Here is a 23,891-nt window from a genome sequence, read left to right as displayed (position 1 = left end):
CCGCCATACCCGTGGTCAGCAAGCTAAACGCCGCCTGTAATCTCCGCCGTTCCCTTAAAAGCCCTGCCTCTGGGGTCTCCGCATACCTCCTATCAATGGGTAGTAGCTCCTTTACCAGTCGGTCCGTCTCTGCACTGTCCACCTTCTCCCTATGGGCCCGGATTGAGATCAGCTTCCCCCTGACCACCGCCTTCCGTGCTTCCCACACCATCGCTGCTGAAATTTCCCCCGTGACACATTGACCTGCAGGTAGCTCTGAATACATTTCCTCAGCCGCTTGCACACCCTTTCATCCGCCAAAAGTCCCACATCCAACCTCCAGTGCGGGTGCTGGTTACTGTCTTTACTAACTTGCAGGTCAACCCAGTGCGGAGCATGGTCTGAGATTGTAATCGCCGAGTATCCCATGTCCACCATCCCAGCCAGCAAGGCCCTGCTCAAAATAAAGAAATCAATCCGGGAGTGCATTTTATGCAGGTGTGAGTAGGTGAACTCCTTCATATGTCAGGAATAAACAAATGACTAGGGTAAGAGTAGGGCGAGTCAAGTACAGTAGTGTAGCAACTTAAAATGGCCAACTCCCGATTTAAAATGGCGAACGGCAAAGGCTGATGGGAAAGTCAGCCAACAAGACACAAACGAGCAGCCGCAGGTTGGTTGTGTATTTACCTCTGGAAAGGCCAGACAATATAGATACCAGCAACCGTCAGCATAACAAAACAACAGCCATCTGCATACTAATGAGCAATCCCCGGGAACAATAAGCAACATTCAGACACACAAAGCAAAACCAGACTCTTCGGCGCCAGCAGAAGCCTACACAAAAGGAGGTGAACGAGCACCTCAAGACCGCCCATCGATCGGGGAACCGTTCCAGCATTGGAGAAAATCGAACCAAGCGATTGGGCCAAAGTCCAATCACTTGGGACCAGGTACAGGGTCCGCCCCGATAGGCGGGAAGCCCCTGGGAACTATAAGAATTGAGCCCCAAGTTCAAATCGCTCTCTCTTCACTCTTCAGCAGCTCCTCTTCAGCTCTTTTTCCTGCCCAGGTCACCCAGCAACAAAAAACCAACATTGGCCGTGACCGGAGCAGTGAAGATCGAACCCGTAAGTCTTAATTCAACGCTCACTACGAGATAGGCGCTCCTAGCTACCAACCTGTACCAACTTCGAATCCCGCAGGTTCAGAACCCGAACGAAAGGCCATTTGTTTCCCTGACCTGGTGGGCCAGTTCCAAGTTAAGTATAGGCCTGTTAGTTGTAGAAGTAGCTTAGACGTAGAATTTGTGCATGAGTAGCGATTACTGTGTATAATAAATGTGCTTTGATTTAAACCTTACTAATCGGTGTATTGGATTATTGATCATTACTCGGACTTGAACCATGTGGCGGTATCATAAAGATACCTGGCGACTCAAGAGCAAAGGTAATAAAACAGAGCAATTGAACTAAGGCAAAGTTAGCAACAGTAGTTGGAAGTTGTGCTTGGAGTCCGAGGAGATAGGAGAGGTTCTAAATGAATATTTTTCATCAGTATTCACACAGGAAAAAGACAACATTGACGAGGAGAATACTGAGATTCAGGCTACTAGACTAGAAGGGCTTGAGGTTCATAAGGAGGAGGTGTTAGCAATTCTGGAAAGTGTGAAAATAGATAAGTCCCCTGGGCCGGATGGGATTTATCCTAGGATTCTCTGGGAAGCTAGGGAGGAGATTGCTGAGCCTTTGATCTTTAAGTCATCTTTGTCTACAGGAATAGTGCCAGAAGACGGGAGGATAGTAAATGTTGTCCCCTTGTTCAAGAAGGGGAGTAGAGACAACCCCGGTAACTATAGACCAGTGAGCCTTACTTCTGTTGTGGGCAAAATCTTGGAAAGGTTTATAAGAGACAGGATGTATAATCATCTGGAAAGGAATAATTTGATTAAGATAGTCAATACGGTTTTGTGAAGGGTAGGTCATGCCTCACAAACCTTATTGAGTTCTTTGAGAAGGTGACCAAACAGGTAAATGAGGGTAAAGCAGTTGATGTGGTGTATATGGATTTCAGTAAAGCATTTGATAAGGTTCCCCACGGTAGGCTACTGCAGAAAATACGGAGGCATGGGATTCAGGGTGATTTAGCAGTTTGGATCAGAAATTGGCTAGCTGGAAGACGACAAAGTGTGGTGGTTGATGGGAAATGTTCAGACTGGAGTCCAGTTACTAGTGGTGTACCACAAGGATCTGTTTTGGAGCCACTGGTGTTTGTCATTTTTATAAATGACCTGGAGGAGGGTGGGTGAGTAAATTTGCAGATGACACTAAAGTGGGTGGAGTTGTGGACAGTGCGGAAGGATGTTACAAGTTACAGAGGGACATAGATAAGCTGCAGCGCTGGGCTGAGAGGTGGCAAATGGAGTTTAATGCAGAAAAGTGTGAGGTGATTCATTTTGGAAGGAATAACAGGAAGACAAAGAACTGGGCTAATGGTAAGATTCTTGGCAGTGTGGATGAGCAGAGATATCTCGGTGTCCATGTACATAGATCCCTGAAAGTTGCCACCCAGGTTGAGAGGGTTGTTAAGAAGGCGTACAGTGTGTTAGCTTTTATTGGTAGAGGGATTGAGTTTCGGAGCCATGAGGTCATGTTGCAGCTGTACAAAACTTTGGTGCGGCCGCATTTGGAGTATTGCGTGCAATTCTGGTCGCCGCATTATAGGAAGGATGTGGAAGCATTGGAAAGAGTGCAGAGGAGATTTACCAGAATGTTGCCTGGTATGGAGGGAAGATCTTATGAGGAAAGGCTGAGGGACTTGAAGCTGTTTTCGTTAGAGAGAAGAAGGTTAAGAGGTGACTTAATTGAGGCATACAAGATGATCAGAGGATTTGATAGGGTGGACAGTGAGAGCCTTTTTCCTTGGATGGTGATGTCTAGCACGAGGGGACACAGCTTTAAATTGAGGGGAGATAGATATAAGACAGATGTTAGAGGTAGATTCTTTACTCAAGAGAGTAGTAAGGGCGTGAAATGCCCTGCCTGCAACAGTAGTGGACTCGCCAACACGAAGGCATTTAAATGGTCATTGGATAGACATATGGACGATAAGGGAATAGTGTAGATGGGCTTCAGAGTGGTTTCACAGGTCGGCGCAACATCGAGGGCCGAAGGGCCTGTACTGCGCTGTAATGTTCTATGTTCTATCCTCGGCTGCCTAAATCTCCATGGATCCACTCCTCCCATCAGCTCCATGAACCCTCTTAGTTCCTTTGCCATTGCTGGCACCCTGCCCGTTTTTGAGCTTGACCGGTCCAAGCCAGGGTCCATAACTGTGTTGAAGAACCCTCACATGACCAACCTGTGCGAGTCCAGGTCTGATATCTTCCCCAGCATCCTCTTTATAAACTCTACATCATCCCAATTTGGCACATACACATTTACTAATACCACCTGCACCCCCTCGAGCTTCCCACTGACCATAATGTAGCGGCCTCGCACGTCCAAGACTATTCTACCTGCCTCAAACACCACCCGCTTATTGATCAGGATCGCGACCCCTCTAGTCTTTGAATCTAGTCCCGAGTGAAAGACCTCACTGACCCAGCCTTTCCTCAGTCTAACATGGTCCGTTACTCTAAGGTGCGTCTCCTGCAACATTACCACGTCCGTCTTCAATCCCCGAAGCTGCGCGAACATACGTGCCCTTTTGACCGGCCAATTTAACACTCAAACATTCCAGGTGATCAGCCTAGTTGGGGGTCTCATTGCCTGCCCCCCCCCCGGGCCAATCAGCCATCCCCTTTTTTTGGCCCGCCTCCAGCCCGTGCTCCGCTACTCCACCGGTCCATCCCTAGGCAGCCCCCGCCCCCAACTTCCTGTCTGTCCCTCAGCCCAAGTCCCTCCCTCATCAGCAGAACATTCATTCCCCTCCCCCCCCCCCCCCAGTAACAACACCCTGTAACCCAACCTCTTTACTAAACCAAACATATGCACACACCCCACTGCGCTTGTATGTGATTTATACATATGGACACCCCCCCCCCAAAAAAAAAACATCTCTTTGAGCCTTGACTGTTCTTGTTCTTCACCATTTAAAAACATACTTGTGTCATGTGAGAGTACCTTAAAGAAATTGATGTTTAAGAAATGTACCTTTAAGAAATGGGTGTTTATCAGTGATGTCAGAGTGTGGGTGGAGCTGGGCTGTCTGTCAGCTTTTTACTTTTGTTTTAGGCTGTTTGCTGCAGGGTGTGTTTTAGTTTCCTTTTCAGTGTTGGAGCTGAAACCAGACAGAGCAGGTGCACTGTTGATCTCTCTGCCATGAAAAGACTATCTCTTGATCATTTGGTGATGTTTTCAGTAGTGAATGTAAACCTGATGTGCTTCTGTTAAAGGTTTTGTTTTTAAGTCGTATAGATGTTAAAAGGAAAGCTTAAAGGATTACTTCGTGTTGTAGTCTTTGGGGGTTGTGTTTGAATTAATGGTTGCTAAGATGTTCACTGTATGTTTTAAAAAGGTTAACTTGAGTTCATGGAATAAATATTGTTTTGCTTTAAAAAATACTTTTCCTTTTCTGCTGTACCACACCTGTAGAGTAGGCTTTGTGCTCCCCATACCACAATCTATTAAAAGTTGTGGGTCAGGTGAACTCCATGATACACTTTGGGGTTCTCTAAACCCTGGCCCATAACACTTGCATCAATGCTTTTGGCTCCAAAACAAATGACTGCACACTTGCCTGCACTGAGTGGGCAAAACTTCTGGTAGATGAATGTTAATTACACTATCAATGTTGCTTTGTGATTTTATGCTCCTGACTGTATTGCCATCAATCTTCCTGCCAACAACAAACTTGAATATATGGTTAATTGTGCTAAGTCATTAATAAATAGTGAATACATGAAGTGCCAGCACCGGTCCTTATGAATCACTTCCTTCCATTGTAAGTGCATGTCCATTTCCTCCTCTCAAAGTTTTCTATTGCCTAACTAATCTCCCAGTCTCCTGACCAGGTCAATAATTTGCCTTCAGCTCCTTCAGCCTTAATTTACTGAACAGTCCCTTGTCTGTAATCTTATCAAATGCCATCTGGAAGTCCATATAAATTACATCCATCGACACTCCCCTATCTGCTTTAGTTCCTGCCTCAAAATAATTTAGTTAGGTTCATTAAGAGTGATTTAGTCATTACGAAACCATGTTGGCTATGTCCAATCAGCACAAATTTCCCCAAGTCACAGAAGAACAATACAGTACAGAAGAGGCAATTCAGCCCATCGAGATTGCACCAACACATGAAAACACCTGACCTGTTACCTAATTCCATTTGCCAGCACTTGGCCCATAACCTTGAGTGTTATGACATGCCAAGTGCTTATCCAGGTACTTTTTAAAAGGATGTGAGGCAAACTGCTTCTATCACCCTTCCAGGCAGTGCTGTCACTTTGTCCTCAATAACAAATTTCTATATCTTTCCTCAAATATGAGACAAACAGGTTTTTCACTTTTCTCAAATATTGGAGTTGCATATGCAATTTTCCAATCTAAAAAGGGGAAGTTTCTGAATCTAAAGTCTTGGAAGATTATAGCTAAAGCATTTGCAATCTGATGAAGATCAAAATGTAATTTTTTAAATTACCTTGACTTTGCAAAGCACTGGAGCAATATAAAAATAATTTTAGTCTTTCACAAAGATGAACTTCCAGTTATAATTGCAAGTCTCCTTCTGCACTGTAGAGATTCTATGGTATAAGTGGACTCAAGTTCTACATTTCCAAAAACGGTATTGCTTCAATCATGAACTAAGAAACAGAGCAGGAGTAGACCACACGGCCCATCAAGCCTGCTCCATCATTTAATGCAGTCTTCGCCTTCAACTCCATTTTCCAGCCTCCTCCCCATCCCTTTATTTCCGGAGACCAAAATTCTAAAGATCGAAACCTTAAAGATATTCAATGAGGGAGCATCCACAATCCTCTAGGGTAGAGAATACCAAAGATTTAAAACCTTGTGATTGAAGACATTTCTCATTTTGTTCGGATCGCGTAGGAGAATCCCAACTATTTGCAATTTGTAAGACTGAGGGAGGACCACTAAACCACAGGAGTGATAACACTAATCAATAGATATCTTTTAAAGTAAAACAAATTTTAATTTAAACACAGAATTAGCCATATTAACAATAAAGATATAGATTTATAATTAACAGTTAATACAGTTCTTAAATAAAAGGAGAAAACTTTTAACTCGCTATCTACACCTACCACTGTATATTCTAATTAAGCAACTCAATACATTTCAAATGCTATTTATAAATAAACTTAACAGGACTTCCGGTGGCGGCCATGGAGTGAGGGATCGCACACAGGACAGCTCGGGTTCAAAGGCATTGGTTTGAGCACTGTATACCCATTAGTAGGGTAGCTCCAGCAGGAAAGTGGTGCAGAAGGTGCAGAGGGAGAGGGTCTCCTCAAGTTTGGCATGTCTACTGTCTACTGGCAAAATACAGTTAAAGACCTGGCTAAGGAATTGGAGGGGACCTGTGGCGCAGCAATACTTGCGAGAATAGCGGAGGGGTACGGGTCGTCGCCAGTGGGAAAGCCCCAGATGGAGCACTTGATAGCCTTCATCAAAGACGAATTTCGCCAGCAAAGGAGCGAGATGCATAGTGACTGGTCAAAACAAATTGAGGTAGCAGTGGCACCTCTGTGAGGATCTATGGACTATGTAGAGAAGTGCCTAGAGGCATGAGGGCGACCATATGAGGTGGAGATGGTGGTTCTAACCAGAGCGATCAGATCGAGTCCCTGGAGGCAGAGGTGGGGATCCTGGGGGATCGATGCAAGTCCTGAGGGGAAATGTTGAGGAGCAGGAGAACAGATCTGGGCGGCAGAACCTGAAAATTGTGGGTCTGCAAACGGGTGTGGAAGGAGCAATCGCCACAAAATATGTGTTGAGGATGCTGGCCGGAATGGTGGTGGAGAGTGTGGACAAGGCCCCAGAGGTGGACCGGGCCTCAGGTCCCAAAGGCAGAAGCTGACAGCGAGGGAGTCACTGCGGGAGGTGGCACAAGTTCGTGGAGGAAAAGATCCTACGGTGGGCCAGGGAGAAGCAAGACTGGAGGGGAATTGTGTCTGAATATACCAGGACATTGGTGTGGAGCTAGCAAAGAGGTATGCTGGATTTAACAGGGCCAAGGCGGTGTTGTACCAAAGGAAGATTCGGTGTTGTACTCGGCAAAACTGTGGGTCACGTCTGAAGGCCGTGAGTATTTTTTTGAAAACAGCGGAAGAGGCCAATAACTTCATAAGGGACCATAAACTGGGGAAGAACTGAAAGTTGGTGTGAGATGGAGGAGCTACATCTGTGAAGATTGGATGTTATGGCTATTGTATTGCCAGAGGGTGGTTATTTTAGGTGTGTGTGTGGGGGGGGGGGGGGGGGGCGTTATAAGTGTTTTTCTTTTTGGAGGGGCGATTTGGGTGTTTTTTCTTTATGGGTAAGAGGTGTGGATAGTCGTGCCTGTTGGATGGGGTTGGTGGGGGAGGGGCATTCAGGTGGGGAGGGGCATTCAGGTGGGTAGGAGGGCCATTTGCACATGCCAAGGAGGGACTGGTGGGGGTGGGGGGGGGGAGAGGGGAGGAAGCGATGTGCAGGGTGGGCCTTCGAGCAGATGCTGCCTTGTTGGCAGGTAATGCTGGTGAACGGAGGTGAGGTGGGGGAGGAGGCTGCAAGAGGTCGCTGGGGGGGGTTTGCGATGCGGCAGAGTTGGATACTGAGCGTGGTCATGGGTGGAGGGGGGGGCCTTCTTTGTTGGGCCTAGTTTAGGTTGGTATTATGGGCTGCACGGTAGCACAATGGTTAGCACTGATGCTTCATAGCGCCAGGGTCCCAGGTTCGATCCCCGACTTGGGTCACTGTCTGTGAGGAGTCTGCACGTTCTCCGGGTACTCCGGTTTCCACCCACAAGTCTCGGAAAATGTGCTGTCAGGTAATTTGGACATTAAGAATTCTCCCTCCGTGTGCCCGTGAACGTGTGCTACCGTACGGCCCCATTACTCACCCTAACTTTTATGGGTCAGAAACAGAACCCCAATTTTGGTTAAGATCCTGGATTAAAACCCAACTATTTGGATTTGGTAAAACTGAGGGGAAATGTTACTGCACCATAGAAGTGATAACACTCACCAGTTAACAACTTTTATATTAAAACAAACTTTAATTTGAACAAAGAATTAAGCACATTAGCAACAAAGAAATAGCTTTGCTGCTAACAGGTACAACATTTTAACTTGCTTCCTGAAACCTTCCTTTATATTCCAATTAAGCAACCCACATATTTCAAATGCCACTCATGCTTAAAGTTTTTTTTTTTTTTTTTTAAGTGTTTTTTTTAAATTCCAATTAAGGGCAATTTAGCGTAGCCAATCCACCTACCCTGCACATCTTTGAGTTGTGGGGGCGAGACCCACGCAGACACGGGGAGAATGTGCAAACTCCAAATCGACAGTTATCCGTGGCCGGGATCAAACCCGGGTCCTTGGTGCTGTGAGGCAGCACTGCACAACCATGCTGCCCTAGATATGTATAAAGTTAGCAACCAGGTTTTATTTGTTTATCTTAGTGCAATCCTTGGAGAGAGAAACCTTTTTTTTAGGGACAAGCTGAAAACTTTCTGCTCAGCTGAGAGCCCTGAAGCAACTCATATCAGACCTGGTCCCTCCCATTAGCTATACCAGTTGCACTCAAGAGCACACAGCATTCTTTTGGCTCTTGTTAAAAGATGTGAATCAATAGAATCCCTGCAATGCAGGAGGCCATTCGGCCCATCAAGTCTTCACTTACCCTAGGCCCACTCCCCTGCCCTATCCAAGTATTCCCTCTTAAATCTGCACATCTTTGGACACTAAGAGCCAATTTATCACGAGCAATCAACCTAACCTACAAATCTTTGGACTATGGGTGGAAACCAGAGCACCCGCAGGAAACCCACACAAGGAGAACGTGCAAAATCCACACAGTCACCCAAGGCCGGAATCGAATCTGGATGTCTGCTATTGTGAGGCAGCAATGCTAACCACTGTACCACCATGCTGATGTGTTCAGCCCGGCTCAAACGGTTACATCAATAAACTAGCTCTATCCGCAAGCAGCTAAAACGGCTTTTAATATCGATTACAACATACAGTGCAGGAGGCCATTCGGCCCATCAGGTCTGCACTGACCCACTTAAGCCCTCCAGTACAACACTTCCCCTGAAAAAAACACTGGTTACCTCACGTTTAATCACAGCTCGAGCAGACTCAAAAACAGCTTCTTCCCCGCTGTTACCAGACTCCTAAACTACCCTCTTAAGAACTGATCTCATTAACACTACACCCCTGTATGCTTCACCCGATGCCGGTGTTATGTAGTTACATTGTGTACCCCTATTATGTATTTTCTTTTATTTCCTTTTCTTTTCATGTACTTAATGATCTGTTGAGCTGCTCACAGAAAAATACTTTTCACTGTACCTCAGTACACGTGGCAATAAACAAAAATCCAAATATTGCTTGTATGGATTGGAACCTAGGTTTTAATAATATTACATCAAAACACAAACTACGAAAGGTGACAATTTCTTATATTCATCACACAAATCCAAACAGGTATGCAGTACAATTTCAACCCAAATGTGGTTGTTTTCCATCCCACCACGTTGAGTTTTGGTCCTGGATTGACTCTGAGGTGGAACAAACTGCCAAATAAGGAAAGGGGATGCAAGACAAAAAAAAACTTGCATTTCAACAAGACCTTTCACGACATCAGGGCACCCCAATGCAGGCTTATAACCTGGAAAAATGTGGTCAGTGTTTTAATGCAGCCTGAACTAGACACAGTAAAGGTCCCCCCAGGCAGCAATTGGACAATGTTCAGATAAATCTGCTTTGGTGATGTTTGGTGGAGGGAGACCGGGGCAGGGCGATTCGGGGTCAAGTGCTACCTTTGAAAAGGATCTGAACCAAGTGCCAGCTGGCTAAAGCCAACAAGTCCTACCAAAGGGAGTCCCTCCTCCCCCCCCGGAAGTCGTGAGAGACGAAGTCCGTCCTTTTCACGGGGCCCGGCGGCAACAGCTGCCGAGAATGTTCCCAAACCGCAGCGAAGTGAAAGGCACCACCTCTGGCCTAGCTCCCGGCTAAAAAAAAAGAGGGGACGAAAACGCGACCTCACAACACAAAACAGGCCGAAGCCTCACTCCTTCTTTCTTACCTCGGAGGCCATGGTTTCCATGGTTACTGACCGGCCCAAAGCGCCGTCCGCCAACCAGGAGGGGAGTCGGGATTTACCAACAACCCTGGCAACAGGGAGGGGCGACAGGGAATGTCAAATGGAAATGGAAACCATAAATCAACAAATATTTAATTTTGGCAACTTATCTCACTAATATTTCTGCGGAGTTCTAAAGAATTTTAAGTTTTCAGGTTATGTCGAAATATTGCCGCTCGCAGACGAAGTCTTCTCTCCCCCCTCCTTTCTTTGTAGGAAAGTCCGACCCTTCGCTCCGCGCATGCGTCTCTCTGCGGGGCCGCCCTGGGCTGTAGCTGGCGCAGCCGCAGTGTGAGCGGCGAAGTGCTCTTCCATCTTATGGCTGTTGGTTGATGGAACGGTTCTTGCTCTCCCCCGAGTTCAGAAAGTGAGTGCTGGGCGGGCGCGCTGGCAGACAAGGGAGGAGTTCACTTCTTCCCCTGAGAGCCGCAGGATAACTTTCCAATGGTCATGACCGGATTTTAGCCGCGGTTCTCAGTCGGGTCTGAATTACAAAGTTGCAGAGGTTCAGGTCCCACTCAAGGGCTTGAGCACTCGTGTCAAGGTTGACACTGCGGTGCAGCACTGAGGTGTCATGTTGGGTGTCCTGATGAGCCAACACAGCTGTAGATGGTACAACTTGATTTTATTGTGTTAACTAACAGATGCAACTAACTACGTTCGCTACCAGCTAACCTATGGACCTAGCCCTATCACTAATGTTGGTGAGGCACTCAGCACATGGTCTCTGTCTGAGTGTCACACTGCAAGCTCTGTGTCCCAAGCTGCGGGAACTCTCGTGTTCCCCCTTTTATAGTGCGTGTGCTCTCACTAGTGATTGGCTGCGATGTGTGTGTGCTGGTTGGTCCAAATGCCTGTCCATCAGTGTGTGTGTGTGATTGCACCATGATATGCTGATCTGGATATCATGACATCCCCCCTTTTTACAAGAAATATGTGCCTGCATGATAATAAATAAGATTGTGTACTGGGTGCAACTAAATATGTGTGTGTGAGATTAACTACAAAATGTACAGGAGGCTAACTATATACATAGGAAGATGTCAGGTGCAACATAAGAACAAATGTGTACCAAGAACGGAACAAATGCAAACTCTCAAGCACAGAACGATAATAGAAACATGTCAACAGTACTGTAAACCAGTTCAGTAAGTCCAATGGAACAAAATAAACCAAAACAGGCTCATAATTTCAGCCTCTCAGGTGGGCGACGAATTTGGGTTGACCGCCTCAAGGGTGGGTCAGGAGCCACCGGCTGAGGAATGGGCCTATCGATGGGCGAGCGAGGAAAATGCATCGTGGCAGGAAGCTCAACAAAGTTGACATCAGGGGCAACAGGAGGGCATGGCACCGGTGCAGAGTGTCATAGCGAGCGCAGAGTCAAACGAAGGGCCCGCCGACTGCGGCGGCGAACAGAGCCATCAGGCATGCGAACAATGAGTGATCTGGGAGCCACCTGGCAGAGAACCTCAGCAGTTGCTGACCAGCCACCGTCCGGAAGGTGTATACGGACATTGTCGCCAGGCTCCAGGGCAGGAAGATCAGTCGCCCGAGCATCATGTGCCACCTTCTGCTGATCGCGCTGTTGTTGCATCTTCCGCAAGACTGGGGCATGATCGAGGTCAGGAACATGAATGGACGGAACAGTTGTCCTGATGGTGCGACCCATCAGCAGCTGAGCCGGCGACAGGCCCGTGGACAGTGGGGCCGAACAATAAGCCAGCAAGGCTAGACAGAAGTTAGACCCGGCATCAGCAGGCTTGCAGAGAAGCCTCTTAACAATATGGATGCCCTTCTCCGCCTTGCCATTCGATTGAGGATACAACGGACTGGACGTCACATGTGTGAAGTTGTAGGCAGTGGCAAAGGAAGACCATTCCTGACTCGCAAAGCAAGGTCCGTTGTCAGACATGATGGTGAGCGGAATGCCATGGCAAGCGAAGGTCTCCTTGCATGTCCGGATGACAGCAGATGATGAAGTGTCGTGCAGGCGTATGACCTCCGGGTAACTCGAGAAATAGTCAATGAGAATAACGTAGTCCCTGCCGAGCGCGTGAAAGAGGTCGACGCTGACCTTCGACCGGGGGGAAGTGACCAACTCGTGAGGCTGAAGGGTCTCATGGGGTTGCGCTGGCTGAAACCTCTGGCAGGCGGGGCAGTTGAGCACCATGTTGGCGATGTCGTCGCTGATACCCGGCCAGTACACAGCCTCTCAGGCCCTCCGTCTGCACTTCTCGACTCCGAGATGGCCTTCATGCAGTTGCTTGAGGACAAGCTGGTGCATACTGTGTGAAATCACAATCCGATCCAATTTTAAGAGGATACCATCAACGCCGGCCAGGTCGTCCCAGACATTGTAAAATTGTGGGCACTGCCCCTTTAGCCACTCTTCTGTCATGTGGCGCATCACACGTTGTAGCAGGGAGTCAGCCGCAGTCTCACGTCGAATATGGGCCAGACGTGTATCAGTGGCCGGCAGATTGGCCGATGTGAAGGCTACCTGTTCCTCAACCTGGCACACGAACACCTCGGGGTCGGACGGTGTGTTGATCGCCCTAGATGGAGCATTTGCGATGATAAGCTCCTTCCCCGGGGTGTAGACAAGCTGAAAGTCGTACATCCGGAGCTTGAGCAGAATGCGCTTGAGGTGAGGGGTCATGTCGTTTAGATCCTTCTGAATAATGCCGACCAAGGGGCGATGGTCGGTCTCTACAGTGAACTGCGGAAGACCATAGACATAGTCATGAAACTTGTCAATGCCCGTCAACAATCCTAGGCACTCCTTCTCAATCTGCGCATAGCGCTACTCTGTGGGGTCATGGCCCACGAGGCATAGGCGACCGCAGCCCATGATGAGGTGTCGTCCCGTTGAAGGAGGACCGCACCAATACCAAATTGGCTGGCATCCGTGGAGATCTTTGTCTCCCGTGTGGTTTCGAAAAACGCCAATACCGGGGCGGTGGTGAGCTTGACCTTGAGCTCCTCCCATTCACTCTGGTGTGCAAGGAGCCACTGGAACGCCGTGGTCTTCTTGACCAGGTGGCGAAGAGCAGTCGTGTGTGAAGCAAGGTTAGGAATGAACTTCCCCAGGAAGTTGACCATCCCGAGAAAGCGTAGCACTGCCTTCTTGTCTGATGGCCGCTGCAAGGCCGTGATGGCTGCCACCTTGTCGGCATCCGGCCGGAGACCCAACCGGGAGATGAGGTCCCCCCCAAAACTTCAGTTCAGTTTGGCCAAAAGAGCATTTAGCTCGGTTAAGGCGTAGGCCCTGATCTCGAATTTGTGCAAAGACACGCTGGAGACGACTGATGTGCTCCTGTGGTGTTGTTGACCAGATGATAATATCACCTACGTAGACGCGTACCCCTTCGATGCCCTCCATCATCTGTTCCATGATGCGATGGAACACTTCGGAAGTAGAAATGGTGCCGAATGGCATTCTGTTATAGCAGAACCTGACAAATGGAGTGTTGAAAGTGCAGAGCTTCCGGCTGGACGGATCCAGTTGAATCTGCCAAAAGCCCTTTGAGGCATCAAGCTTGGTAAATATTTTTGCCTGAGCCATTTCGCTCGTGATCTCTTCCCGCTTAGGTATAGGGTAGTGCTCCCTCATGATGTTCGAATTCAAGTCTTTCGGGTCAATGCAGATCCGGAGCTCGCCGGATGGCTTCTTCACACACACCATGGAGCTGACCCATGGTGTTGGTTCCGTGACCCGGGAAAGCACTCCTTGGTCCTGCAAGTCCTGCAGCTGTTGCTTGAGGCGGTCCTTGAGGGGTGCTGGGACCCTACGAGGGGCGTGAATGACTGGGGTGGCATCCGGTTTGAGCCGTATTTTGTACGTGTAGGGCAGTGTGCCCATGCCCTCGAAAACCTCCTGGTTGTGCGCGAGGAGTGATTGGAGCTGCGCCCTAAAGTCTACATCTAGAAAGTCAGATGTGCCTTCAGGAGACAAAGTGTGGACTCGCCGAACAAGGTGGAGAATCTTGCACGCCTGTGCACCTAACAGAGAGTCCTTCGAGGATCCTACGATCTCAAATGACAGCTTGGCCGTGCGCGAGTTGTGGGTGACTTCCAGCTGGCAGGACCCCGTGGCCGGGATGACGTTCCCATTGTAATCCACCAATTGACAGTGGGAAGGTAGAATGGGTGGTTTGACCTTTAATGCCTGGAAAGTGACCATGCGAGCAGATTGGTGGAGGCACCAGTGTCCAGGCGAAATGTGACTTGGGATCGGTTGACCGTCAGGGTGGCACACCACTCATCGTCCGGATCAATGGTGTGGACTGGCAGCTGCTGGTGGTGCCTACTTGGGGACAGCCTGTTCTTATGGATGACCGCAACGCGGAAGGGCTCGCTGTCTTCGGTGTCGCCGGTCTGCATGGTGTCTGGAGGTAAGCCAGTGAATGTAGGCTGAATGGCCCGCACGGTCCTGCGAGACTGGCGGAATTGTTGCGAGTTGGCAGGTTGAGGTGCTCGACAACAGGCAGCATAGTGGCCCAACCTGCCACAGCGTAGGCACTGTCTGGTTCTAGCAGGACATTGCCACTTTAAGTGTGCAGATCCACAGTTGCTGCACGTCGTGACGTCATTACGTTCGTAACATTCGTTGCGCCACCGCGCATGCGCGGTCCTTCATAGTGCGTGCCTGCGCATCGCGTTCCTCTGCCTCAGCGTCCCCTCTTTTGGTGCGTACAAGCGCGGGAAATGGCCGCCCTCGTCTGGGCCGTGGGCCGGGAGGTACTCGATCGACTGGACCCGCTCCGCCTCGGGGGGGCCCCGTGCCACGCCATTTCGGCCGCCTGGATATGGGAATACCGACTGGCCGCGTTTTCCTGGAGGACACGGGTCTCGATTGCAGTTGCCAGGGTGAGTTGTTTCACTTTAAGGAGCTGCTGGCGTAGGGTGTCTGACACAACCCCAAAAACTATCTGATCCCTTATCATGGAGTCGGAGGTGGCCCCGTAGCCGCAGGACTGCGCAAGGTTGCGGAGGTGTGTTAGGTATGATTGAAAAAGTTCGTCCTTACCCTGCAGGCGCTGCTGAAATAGGTACCGTTCGACGCTCGCATTGACTTCCACGCTGAAGTGTTCATCGAACTTGAGCAGCACCGTTTTGTATTTTGTTCTGTCCTCGACTTCCGCGAATGCCAGGGAGTTAAAGATGTGGATGGCGTTTTGCCCTGCCGTGGAGAGGAGAAGGGCTATCTTCCTGGTGTCCGATGCATTCTCCCTGTCAGTCACCTCGAGGAATAGCTGGCAGCGCTGCTTGAACAACTTCCAGTTTACACCTAGATTGCCAGCTATTCGGAGCGGCTGCGGAGGGCTGATGTTTTCCATGGAGCAGGATGGAGGATTGCTGAAATGGTGCCAGTAGGTCTCACAGTCGCTGGTCTGCGTCCACTCGTGGTATCATGTCGTGTTGGGTGTCCTGATACACAAATGAGCCAACACGGCTGTAGATGGTACAACTTGATTTTATTGTGTTAACTCACAGATGCAACTAACTATAGACTAGGGTACGTTCGCTACCAGCTAACCTATGGACCTAGCCCTATCACTAATGTTGGTGAGGCACTCAGCACATGGTCTATGTCTGAATGTCACGCTGCAAACTCTGTGTCCCGAGCTGTCTCCTACCAGAATGAGCGGGAACTCTCGTGTTCCCCCTTTTATAGTGCGTGTGCTCTCGCTAGTGATTGGCTGCGATGTGTGTGTGTTGGTTGGTCCAAATGCCTGTCCATCAGTGTGTGTGGATTGCACCATGATATGCTGATCTGGATATCATGACATGAGGGTGTCTTTCAAATAAGACGTTAAACCGAGGTCCCAGGCAGCACGGTGATGCAGTGGTTAGCATTGCTGCCTCACGGCCCCAAGGTCCCAGGTTCGATCCCGCTCTGGGTCACTGTCCGTGTGGAGTTTGCACATTCTCCCGTGTTTGCGTAGGTTTCGCCCCCACAACCTAAAGATGTTCAGAAGTACTTATTGGCTGTAAAGTGCATTGAGTCATCTGGTGGTCGTGAAAAGTGCTGAATAAATGTAAATTTGTCCTTTTCTTTCAGGACCTGTTGTGACCTTTCCTAAGCACTGGTAATTGTTGAAAGTTGCTCCTGCCCCAACAGATCAGTTATATTGACCCGTGACAAAATAGAGTCATTGATGTTTACAGCATGGAAACAGGCCCGTCGGCCCAGCTTGTCCATGCTGCCCAGTTTTTATAACTAAGCTAGTCGCACTTGCCTGCATTTGGCCTATATCCCTCTACACCCACCCTGCCCATGTAACTGTCTAACTGTTTTTTGAAGGAAAACATTGTACCTGCCTCTACCACTGCCTCTGACAGCTCATTCCAGAAGCTCACCGCCCTCTGTGTGAAATAATTTCCCCTCTAGTCTCTTTCGGATCTCTCCCAACTCACTTTAAACCTATGCCCTCTAGTTCTAGACTCCCCTACCTTTGGTAAAAGATGTTGACTATCTACCTTATCTATGCTCTTCATTATTTTATAGACCTCTAACTCACTTTAACTCAGTGACACACTTCTTACTTTAAGTGTTTCATCATCACTACAAAAGCGATATAAATTGCCCATACTCTCCCTGCATCTGATTTAAAGGCACTTTATTTTTAAATCTGATATATCTTGATAGTTTACCAGCTTTTAAAAGCTTATGTTTGTCATACCTGTGGCCCTTATTTTGGAGGCTTACGGTGATGTCTGTTGTGGCAGTTCTTTGTTTTTTGCAATATATTTCATGATGTTTGGTTCAAGGAAGATTAAATGGCGTCTCGCTCTCCTTTCTTTCCATAGAACCATAGAATTCCGACAGTGCAGAAGGTGGCCATTCGGCCCATTGATTCCGCACTGACTCTCAAAGAGCACCGTACCTAGGCCCACCCCCCTGTCCCATCCCTGTAACCACACTTAGCCTGCACATCTTTGGACTGTGGGAGGAAACCAGAGCACCCGGAGGAAACCCACGAAGACATGGGGAGAAAGTACAAACTCCACACAGTCACCCAAGGCCACAATTGAACCTTGGTCCCTAACACTGAGGCAGCAGTGCCACTGTGCTACCCCAATCTGATATTTTATTTGCTTAGGTTTTACCAGTTAAGATGGCAAGTGGCAATAACACTGGGTAAATAATGGTTTACAAATACAACTTTCATGCTTGTTTGAACAGTTAATCTTTTGTTCAGAGGTATTTGAGCTTTGCCGTAAAAGATATCGAATTTGAAGTGTTGGGCTGTTGTATTACGACAAACTGAGATTAACTGTAAAATAAGGGCAATGAAATATAATAGATTTGATTAAAGCTGCATTTGTCACATGGATGCAAGGGATGTTGGAAAGCAATAAAGTATTTCTCTCGTGCACAGACACATCCTGTTTTCTCTTTTACCACTGTTTATTATTTCCGGGCATTTCTCTACAACCACTGCATCACAAGATTTATTTTTGTTATTTGACATGCTGAATTTTCATGACGGATATGAATGCAAATATAGAATCATAGAAGAATCATAGAATCCCTACAGTGCAGAAGGAGGCCATTTGGCCCATCGAGCCTACACTAACCCTCTAAAAGAGAACCCCACACCCCCACCCTATCCCAGCAATCCCACCCAAGGGCGATTTAGCATAGACAATCTACCTCATCTGCACATCATTGGACTGTCGGAGAACTGTGGAATATAAGCCTATTTCGTCCCATCTCTTTCTCTATGAAGTGTGATGAATATAAGAGATTGCCTTACTTTATAGTTGGTATTTTTGCTGTAATAAAATCCAGGTTAGAATGCATACAAACAATATGTCTGCAAGAGCTGTGATTAAAAATGAAATTATCAGTGATTTTTGCAGGGGACATATTTACCCTGGTTCGATTCCTGGCTTGGATCACTGTCTGTGTGGAGTCTGCACATTCTCCCCGTGTCTGCATGGGCTTCCTCTGGGTGCTCCGGTTTCCTCCCATATGTCCCAAAAGATGTCCTGTTAGATGAATTGGATATTCTGAATTCTCCCTCTGTGTACCCGAACAGGCGCCGGAATGTGGTGACTAGGGGCTTTTCACAGTAACTTCATTGCAGCGTTGATGTAAGCCCACGTGTGACAATAAAGATTATTATTAACAATAGATATTGAAAGCCATTTTACCTATTTGCAGATGGAGAGCTAATGCAAAGTTGCAACATTTTGAGCCTGGCTAAACAAATCAAGGCACATCTTTTAACATGAGACAAAAGAATGATGTGTGCTTTGAGGACAGCTGATATCTAATGGGAGGGGTGAGGTTTATCTAGCCAAAGGAGTTGCTTCCGGGGTGCTAAGCTGAGCAGAAGGTTTTCAACTTAGTCCAAATAAAGGTTTCTCTCTCCAAGGACTGCACCAAGATAAGCAAGTAAAGCCTGGTTGTTAGCTATGTACCTAAGTTATATTTAAATATATGGGTTGCTTAATTGGAATGTAGAGGCAAGTTTCAGGAAGCAAGTTTCAGAGGTTATACCAGTTAACTGTAAAGCTATTGTTGACTTCTATCTCTATTAATAATAACCACAGTGTGCGAGTGCGTTCCGCGTATTGGACAAATGACACACAAGTATTTAGTATAATCACAGTTTATTATTGAATCCAGGATTAGTTCTGTACTTAATAAATTACACGCTACTACACATTAGACTATATCTAGCAGTTTAAACAACCTTTACTTAACTTCCAAGTGACCAGCTCTGTGCAGGTTAGATAAGGCCTTTATCTGGTTCCCCACGTGTGGCAGCTGGAGGTTGTCCAGTTCGTCTAGGCTGAGTGTCGTCTTTCAGGTGGAGATCGCGGGTCCTTGAACTTGGCTAGCCTATGTGCTGCAGTTCGATGACAGAAGCTGGTCCCCCAAAAGAGGCAGAATGTTGGTTGCGCAGTTCCTCATATCCTCTGATCTTTCGCGCTCTTTTGAGCGGTCCCAGGTAGGGATCCAATGGATCGATAGGATTTTGATCACCCAAATGATTCTGGCCAATTAGGGACGGGTACCTTGATGGCTGGGCAAACCACTGTACCGCCCGTCAAGGACATTGTTCCCTCATTTCAGAACTTCTCATACAAATTGCAAAAAGGTTTTGGCAACTGTTTCAAATTTCCCTTTGGGATTTGGGCACCTTGGGACTTCTGTCAGCCATGCCATAGCAAAAGAGAGAATGCAACAAAAATACTGAGACTAATTGGCAATTTGCACTGTTGCTTCACAGCGCCAGGGACCTGGGTTTGATTCCCAGCTTCGGACCATGTGCGGAGTCTGCACGTTCTCCCCGCGCCTGCGTAGGTTTCCTCCTGGTGCTCCAGTTTCCTCCCACAAATCCCGAAAGACGTGCTTGTTCGGTGAATTGGACATTCTGAATTCTCCCTCTGTATCCGAACAAGCGCTGTACTGCGGCAACTGGGGGATTTTCACAGTAACTTCACTGCAGTGTAATGTAAGCCTACCTGTGACACTAATAAAGATTATTATTATCATACATAACTGAGATTGGTGGGTTAGGAAATCTCTTGCAGCTAAGTCTCCTGCCAAACACAGAGGGTCGGTTGGTCTGGAACCCTTCCTTATCACAAGAGTAATACAGATAAAGAAGATATTTTAGCCTGGCTTAATTTCTTGATCTAATACAGTCTTACTTCTTTATTTATTCATTCTATCCTGGGATGTGGATGTTGCTGGCAGGGCCAGCGTTTGTTGCACATTCCTAATTGCTCCTTTTTAAGAATAGATTCAGAGTACCCAATTCATTTTTTTCTAATTAGGGGGCAAATTAGCCAATACACCTAGCCTGCACATTTTGGGGTGTGGGGGTGAGACCCACGGAGAGAATGTGTGAACTCCACACGGACAGTAACCCGGAGCCGGGATCGAACCCGGGTCCTCAGCGCCATGAAGCAGCAGTGCTAACCAATGTGCCGCCATCCCTAATTGCTCTTGAACTGAATGACTTGCTGGACCATTGCAGAGGGCAGTTAAGAATCAACCACATTGCTGTTGGTCTGGATCTACATGTAGCCAGACCAGGTAAGGATGGCAGATTTCCTTCCCAAAAAAGCATTAGTGAACCAGATGGGCTTTTACAACAATTGATAAAGTTTCATGGTCACCATTATTGAGTCGAGCTTTATGTTCCAGATTTATTAATTTAAATTCCACCAGCTGCTATGACGAGATTTGAATCCAGTAGCCTGGGTCTCTGGACTTTGCCACTGTACCCCCCAGCCCCCACAAACCATCACATCCAACTGACCTTTGAATCGTTATAAGGAGTTTTCCTTCACTATTTTTGTAGGTCTATTGTAAGTGATAACTATTCTTCGGTGAAGAAAACCTTGACATCAATCCTGAATTTGCCCTTAATTGGCTTGAATGAATATTTGCTTGTCCCATGTCTGTCCTCTTGGTTCACTTTGAAGTCATGCTCCAATTTTATAGTCTCTTTAATTTAATATCTTGTATGCTTGTAGAAAAGCATTCAAATTACTGTGGATTGTCTCCATGCTAGGAACTGTACTAATCTATAATTTACATAAATTAGTTCAACTCTAAGTGGTGAAATGTGTAGGTAACAGATGGCCTTTTTTGCAGTCATCTCTGTTCATTTAGCCACTCTATGCAGTATCACCTATCCTTTATTATAATATGTAGTAGTTTATACTTGTAATCAATTTTGCCTGTGCCTAGCCTGTCTATTATAGGTTGTGTCTAACTCCTAGAAGTCCAACACTTATTTTTCACCTGACACAAACTCGCCAACCAATTTCTTATCCAATGCAAATGAATTCTTGCTTTTTCATCAACAAATTTAATCACTTTGCATTTGGGGCAGCATGGCAGCACAGTGGGTAGCACTGTTGCTTCACAGCGCCAGGGTCCCAGGTTCGATTCCCGGCTTGGGTCATTGTCTGTGCAGAGTCTGCACGTTCTCCCTCTGTCTGCATGGGTTTCCTCCGGGGTGCTCCGGTTTCCTCCCACAAGTCCCGAAAGACGTGCGGGTTAGGTGAATTGGATAATCTGAATTCTCCCGAACAGGCGCCGGAATGTGGCAACCAGGGGCTTTTCACAGTAACTGCATTGCAGTGTTAATGTAAGCCTACTTGTGACAATAAAGATTATTATGAGTTGTGGTAAACCACATTATTGTCTTATATTCACTGAGCTGTATTGTACATGCCAGGGCTTGTCCAGGCTGGCTCCACCTGTGGCTCCTTCCCTCAGGCTTCTGTATAAAAGTGGGAAGCCTCCGCCTCCGGACCCAGTTCGGGTCCAGAGGCAGGAGGCTTGCTGTTTAGTGTATTAAAGCCTCAGTTACGTTTATCACTCGTCGTCTATTATTGATGGTGTATCAATTTAATACACTAAACTTCTAAAGATGGACTCTTCACTCAAGATGAACTCCTCACTCAAGCCTGATCGCTTGCAACTGGACCCACAAGCAGCTGACGCTACATAGGCTTTTGAACACTGGCTAAGCTGCTTCGAGGGGTACCTCGCATCTTTCAACAAAGATTTCACAGACCTCCAGAAGAAGCAGGTCCTCCACGCACGGGTGAGCCCAAGAGTCTATAACCTCATCAGGGACGCCCCCTCGTACGCGGTGGCAATAACGCAGCTAAAGGGACATTACGTGAAATCCATTAACCAGGTATATGCTAGGCACCTTCTCATAACGAGACGCCAATGCTCTGGAGGAATCACTCGTGGAATTCCTGTGTGCCTTGTGCATCCTCTGCCGGGTCTGTGACTGCCGGGCGATATCGGCTACCCAGCACGCGGAGCTGCTGATCAGGGCCGACCATGTCGCGGGCATGCACTCGAACTATATCCGCCAACGATTATTAGAAGGGGGGACACTCGGCCTCCCAGAGACAGTACAACTCTCCAACTCACTGGAGGTGGCCTCCCAGAACATGGAGGCCTACATCTCCGACCACGCGGCACCTTCCTGGGCGCGGCCATCAACTGACCCAGGTGCGACGCAAGCCTGCGCCGCGCAGCGGCGTGCCAACGCGGGAGGCCCAAAGTGCTACTTCTGCGGCCAAAGTAATCACCCCCGACAACGCTGCCCGGCACGGAATGCGACCTGCAATGGCTGTGGGAAGAAGGGACACTCAGCAAAAGCCTGCCAGGCCCGACCCCTCCCTAAACCTTCTCGGCCTAGCAGCGCTGCCTGCTGCCTGTCGGGGCCACCCCCAGCTGCCGCGCCACCCGCCATGGGCGCCACCATCTTTAATTTCGGCCGACACGTGCGACCCACGGGGGCCGCCATCTTACACCTCACCCGCCACGTGCGACCCACGGGGCTGCCATCTTGGACACCATCTTACACCCCACCCGCCGCGTGCGACCCAAGTGGGCTGCCATCTTGGACGCCATCTTGGGCCCCCCCCACCGTCTAGCCTCGCGACCCTTAAGGTCGCCTCACCCTCCCTCTTCGCAAACCTCACCCCGGAATGTAAGCCCGTCGCTACCAGAAACAGATGCCACAGTGCCCAGGACAGGGCCTTCATCAGGTCAGAGGTCCAGCGACTCCTGCGAGAGGGGATCGAGGCTAGTAACAGCCCCTGGAGAGCCCAAGTGGTAATCGTCAAGAATGGGGAGAAGCACCGGATGGTCATCGATTATAGCCAGACCATCAATCGGTACACGCAGCTCAATGCGAGCCCCCTCCCCTGCATATCTGACATGGTCAATCAGATTGCGCAGTATCGAGTCTTCTCTACAGTCAACTTGAAGTCTGCGTACCACCAGCTCCCTATCCACCCGGAGGACCGCCAATACACTGCCTTCGAGGCAGACGGCCACCTCTATCACTTCATCAGGGTTACCTTCGGCGTCACCAACGGGGTCTCGGTCTTCCAAAGGGAAATGGACCGAATGGTTGACAAGTACGGGCTACGGGCCACGTGTCCGTACCTAGACAACGTCACCATCTGCGGCCGTGACCAGCAGGACCATGACAAGAACCTCCGGCATTTTCTCCACACCACGAAACTCCTGAACCTAACTTATAATAGAGAGAACTGCGTCTTTCGCACGACCCGCCTGGCCATCCTCGGCTACTTCGTGGAACATGGAGTCCTAGGGCCCGACCCCGACTGCATGCGCCCCCTCCTGGAACTCCCCCTCCCCCACTGCCCCAATGCCCCGAAGAGATGCCTGGGGTTCTTCTCTTACTATGCCCAGTGGGTCCCCAACTACGCAGACAAGGCCCGCCCACTGATCGTCCACCACGACTGAGGCCCGACTGGCCTTCGATCGCATCAAGGCAGATATTGCCAAAGCCGCGATGCACGCTGCGGATGAGTCCATCCCTTTCCAAGTGGAGAGCGATGCGTCGGACTTTGCTCTGGCCGCTACACTCAACCAGGCGGGCAGGCCCATGGCTTTCTTCTCCCGTACCCTCCATGCCTCTGAAATCCGACACTCCTCCGTCAAAAAGGAGGCCCAAGCCATAGCAGAAGCTGTGAGACATTGGAGGCATTACCTGGCCAGCAGGCGATTCACTCTCCTCACTGACCAACGGTCGGTTGCCTTCATGTTCAATAACACAGTGGGGCAAGATT

The 23,891-nt window shown here is 48.4% G+C and overlaps 2 protein-coding genes across 4 annotated transcripts in view; one reads left to right on the top strand and one right to left on the bottom strand.

Moving 5' to 3' along the window:
- The window catches only part of apeh (acylaminoacyl-peptide hydrolase), a 138,750-nt gene extending 128,307 nt beyond the window's left edge, over positions 1-10,443 (bottom strand). The window contains exon 1 of the mRNA XM_072472163.1: positions 10,233-10,443. Within this exon, the coding sequence (XP_072328264.1) occupies positions 10,233-10,253 (21 nt within the window). The 5' untranslated portion in view covers positions 10,254-10,443. The remainder of the gene's footprint in view (positions 1-10,232) is intronic.
- Positions 10,444-10,572: 129 nt separating this feature from the next.
- The window catches only part of LOC140388279 (acylamino-acid-releasing enzyme-like), a 92,701-nt gene continuing 79,382 nt past the window's right edge, over positions 10,573-23,891 (top strand). For all 3 annotated transcript variants that reach the window (XM_072472159.1, XM_072472161.1, XM_072472158.1), the window contains exon 1: positions 10,573-10,656. The gene's annotated coding sequence lies outside the window, so the exon portion shown is untranslated. The remainder of the gene's footprint in view (positions 10,657-23,891) is intronic.

The sequence above is a fragment of the Scyliorhinus torazame genome, chromosome 13, assembly GCF_047496885.1.
Source record: "Scyliorhinus torazame isolate Kashiwa2021f chromosome 13, sScyTor2.1, whole genome shotgun sequence".
Classification (NCBI taxonomy): domain Eukaryota; kingdom Metazoa; phylum Chordata; class Chondrichthyes; order Carcharhiniformes; family Scyliorhinidae; genus Scyliorhinus; species Scyliorhinus torazame.
This window is presented reverse-complemented; position numbering and strand designations above follow the sequence as displayed.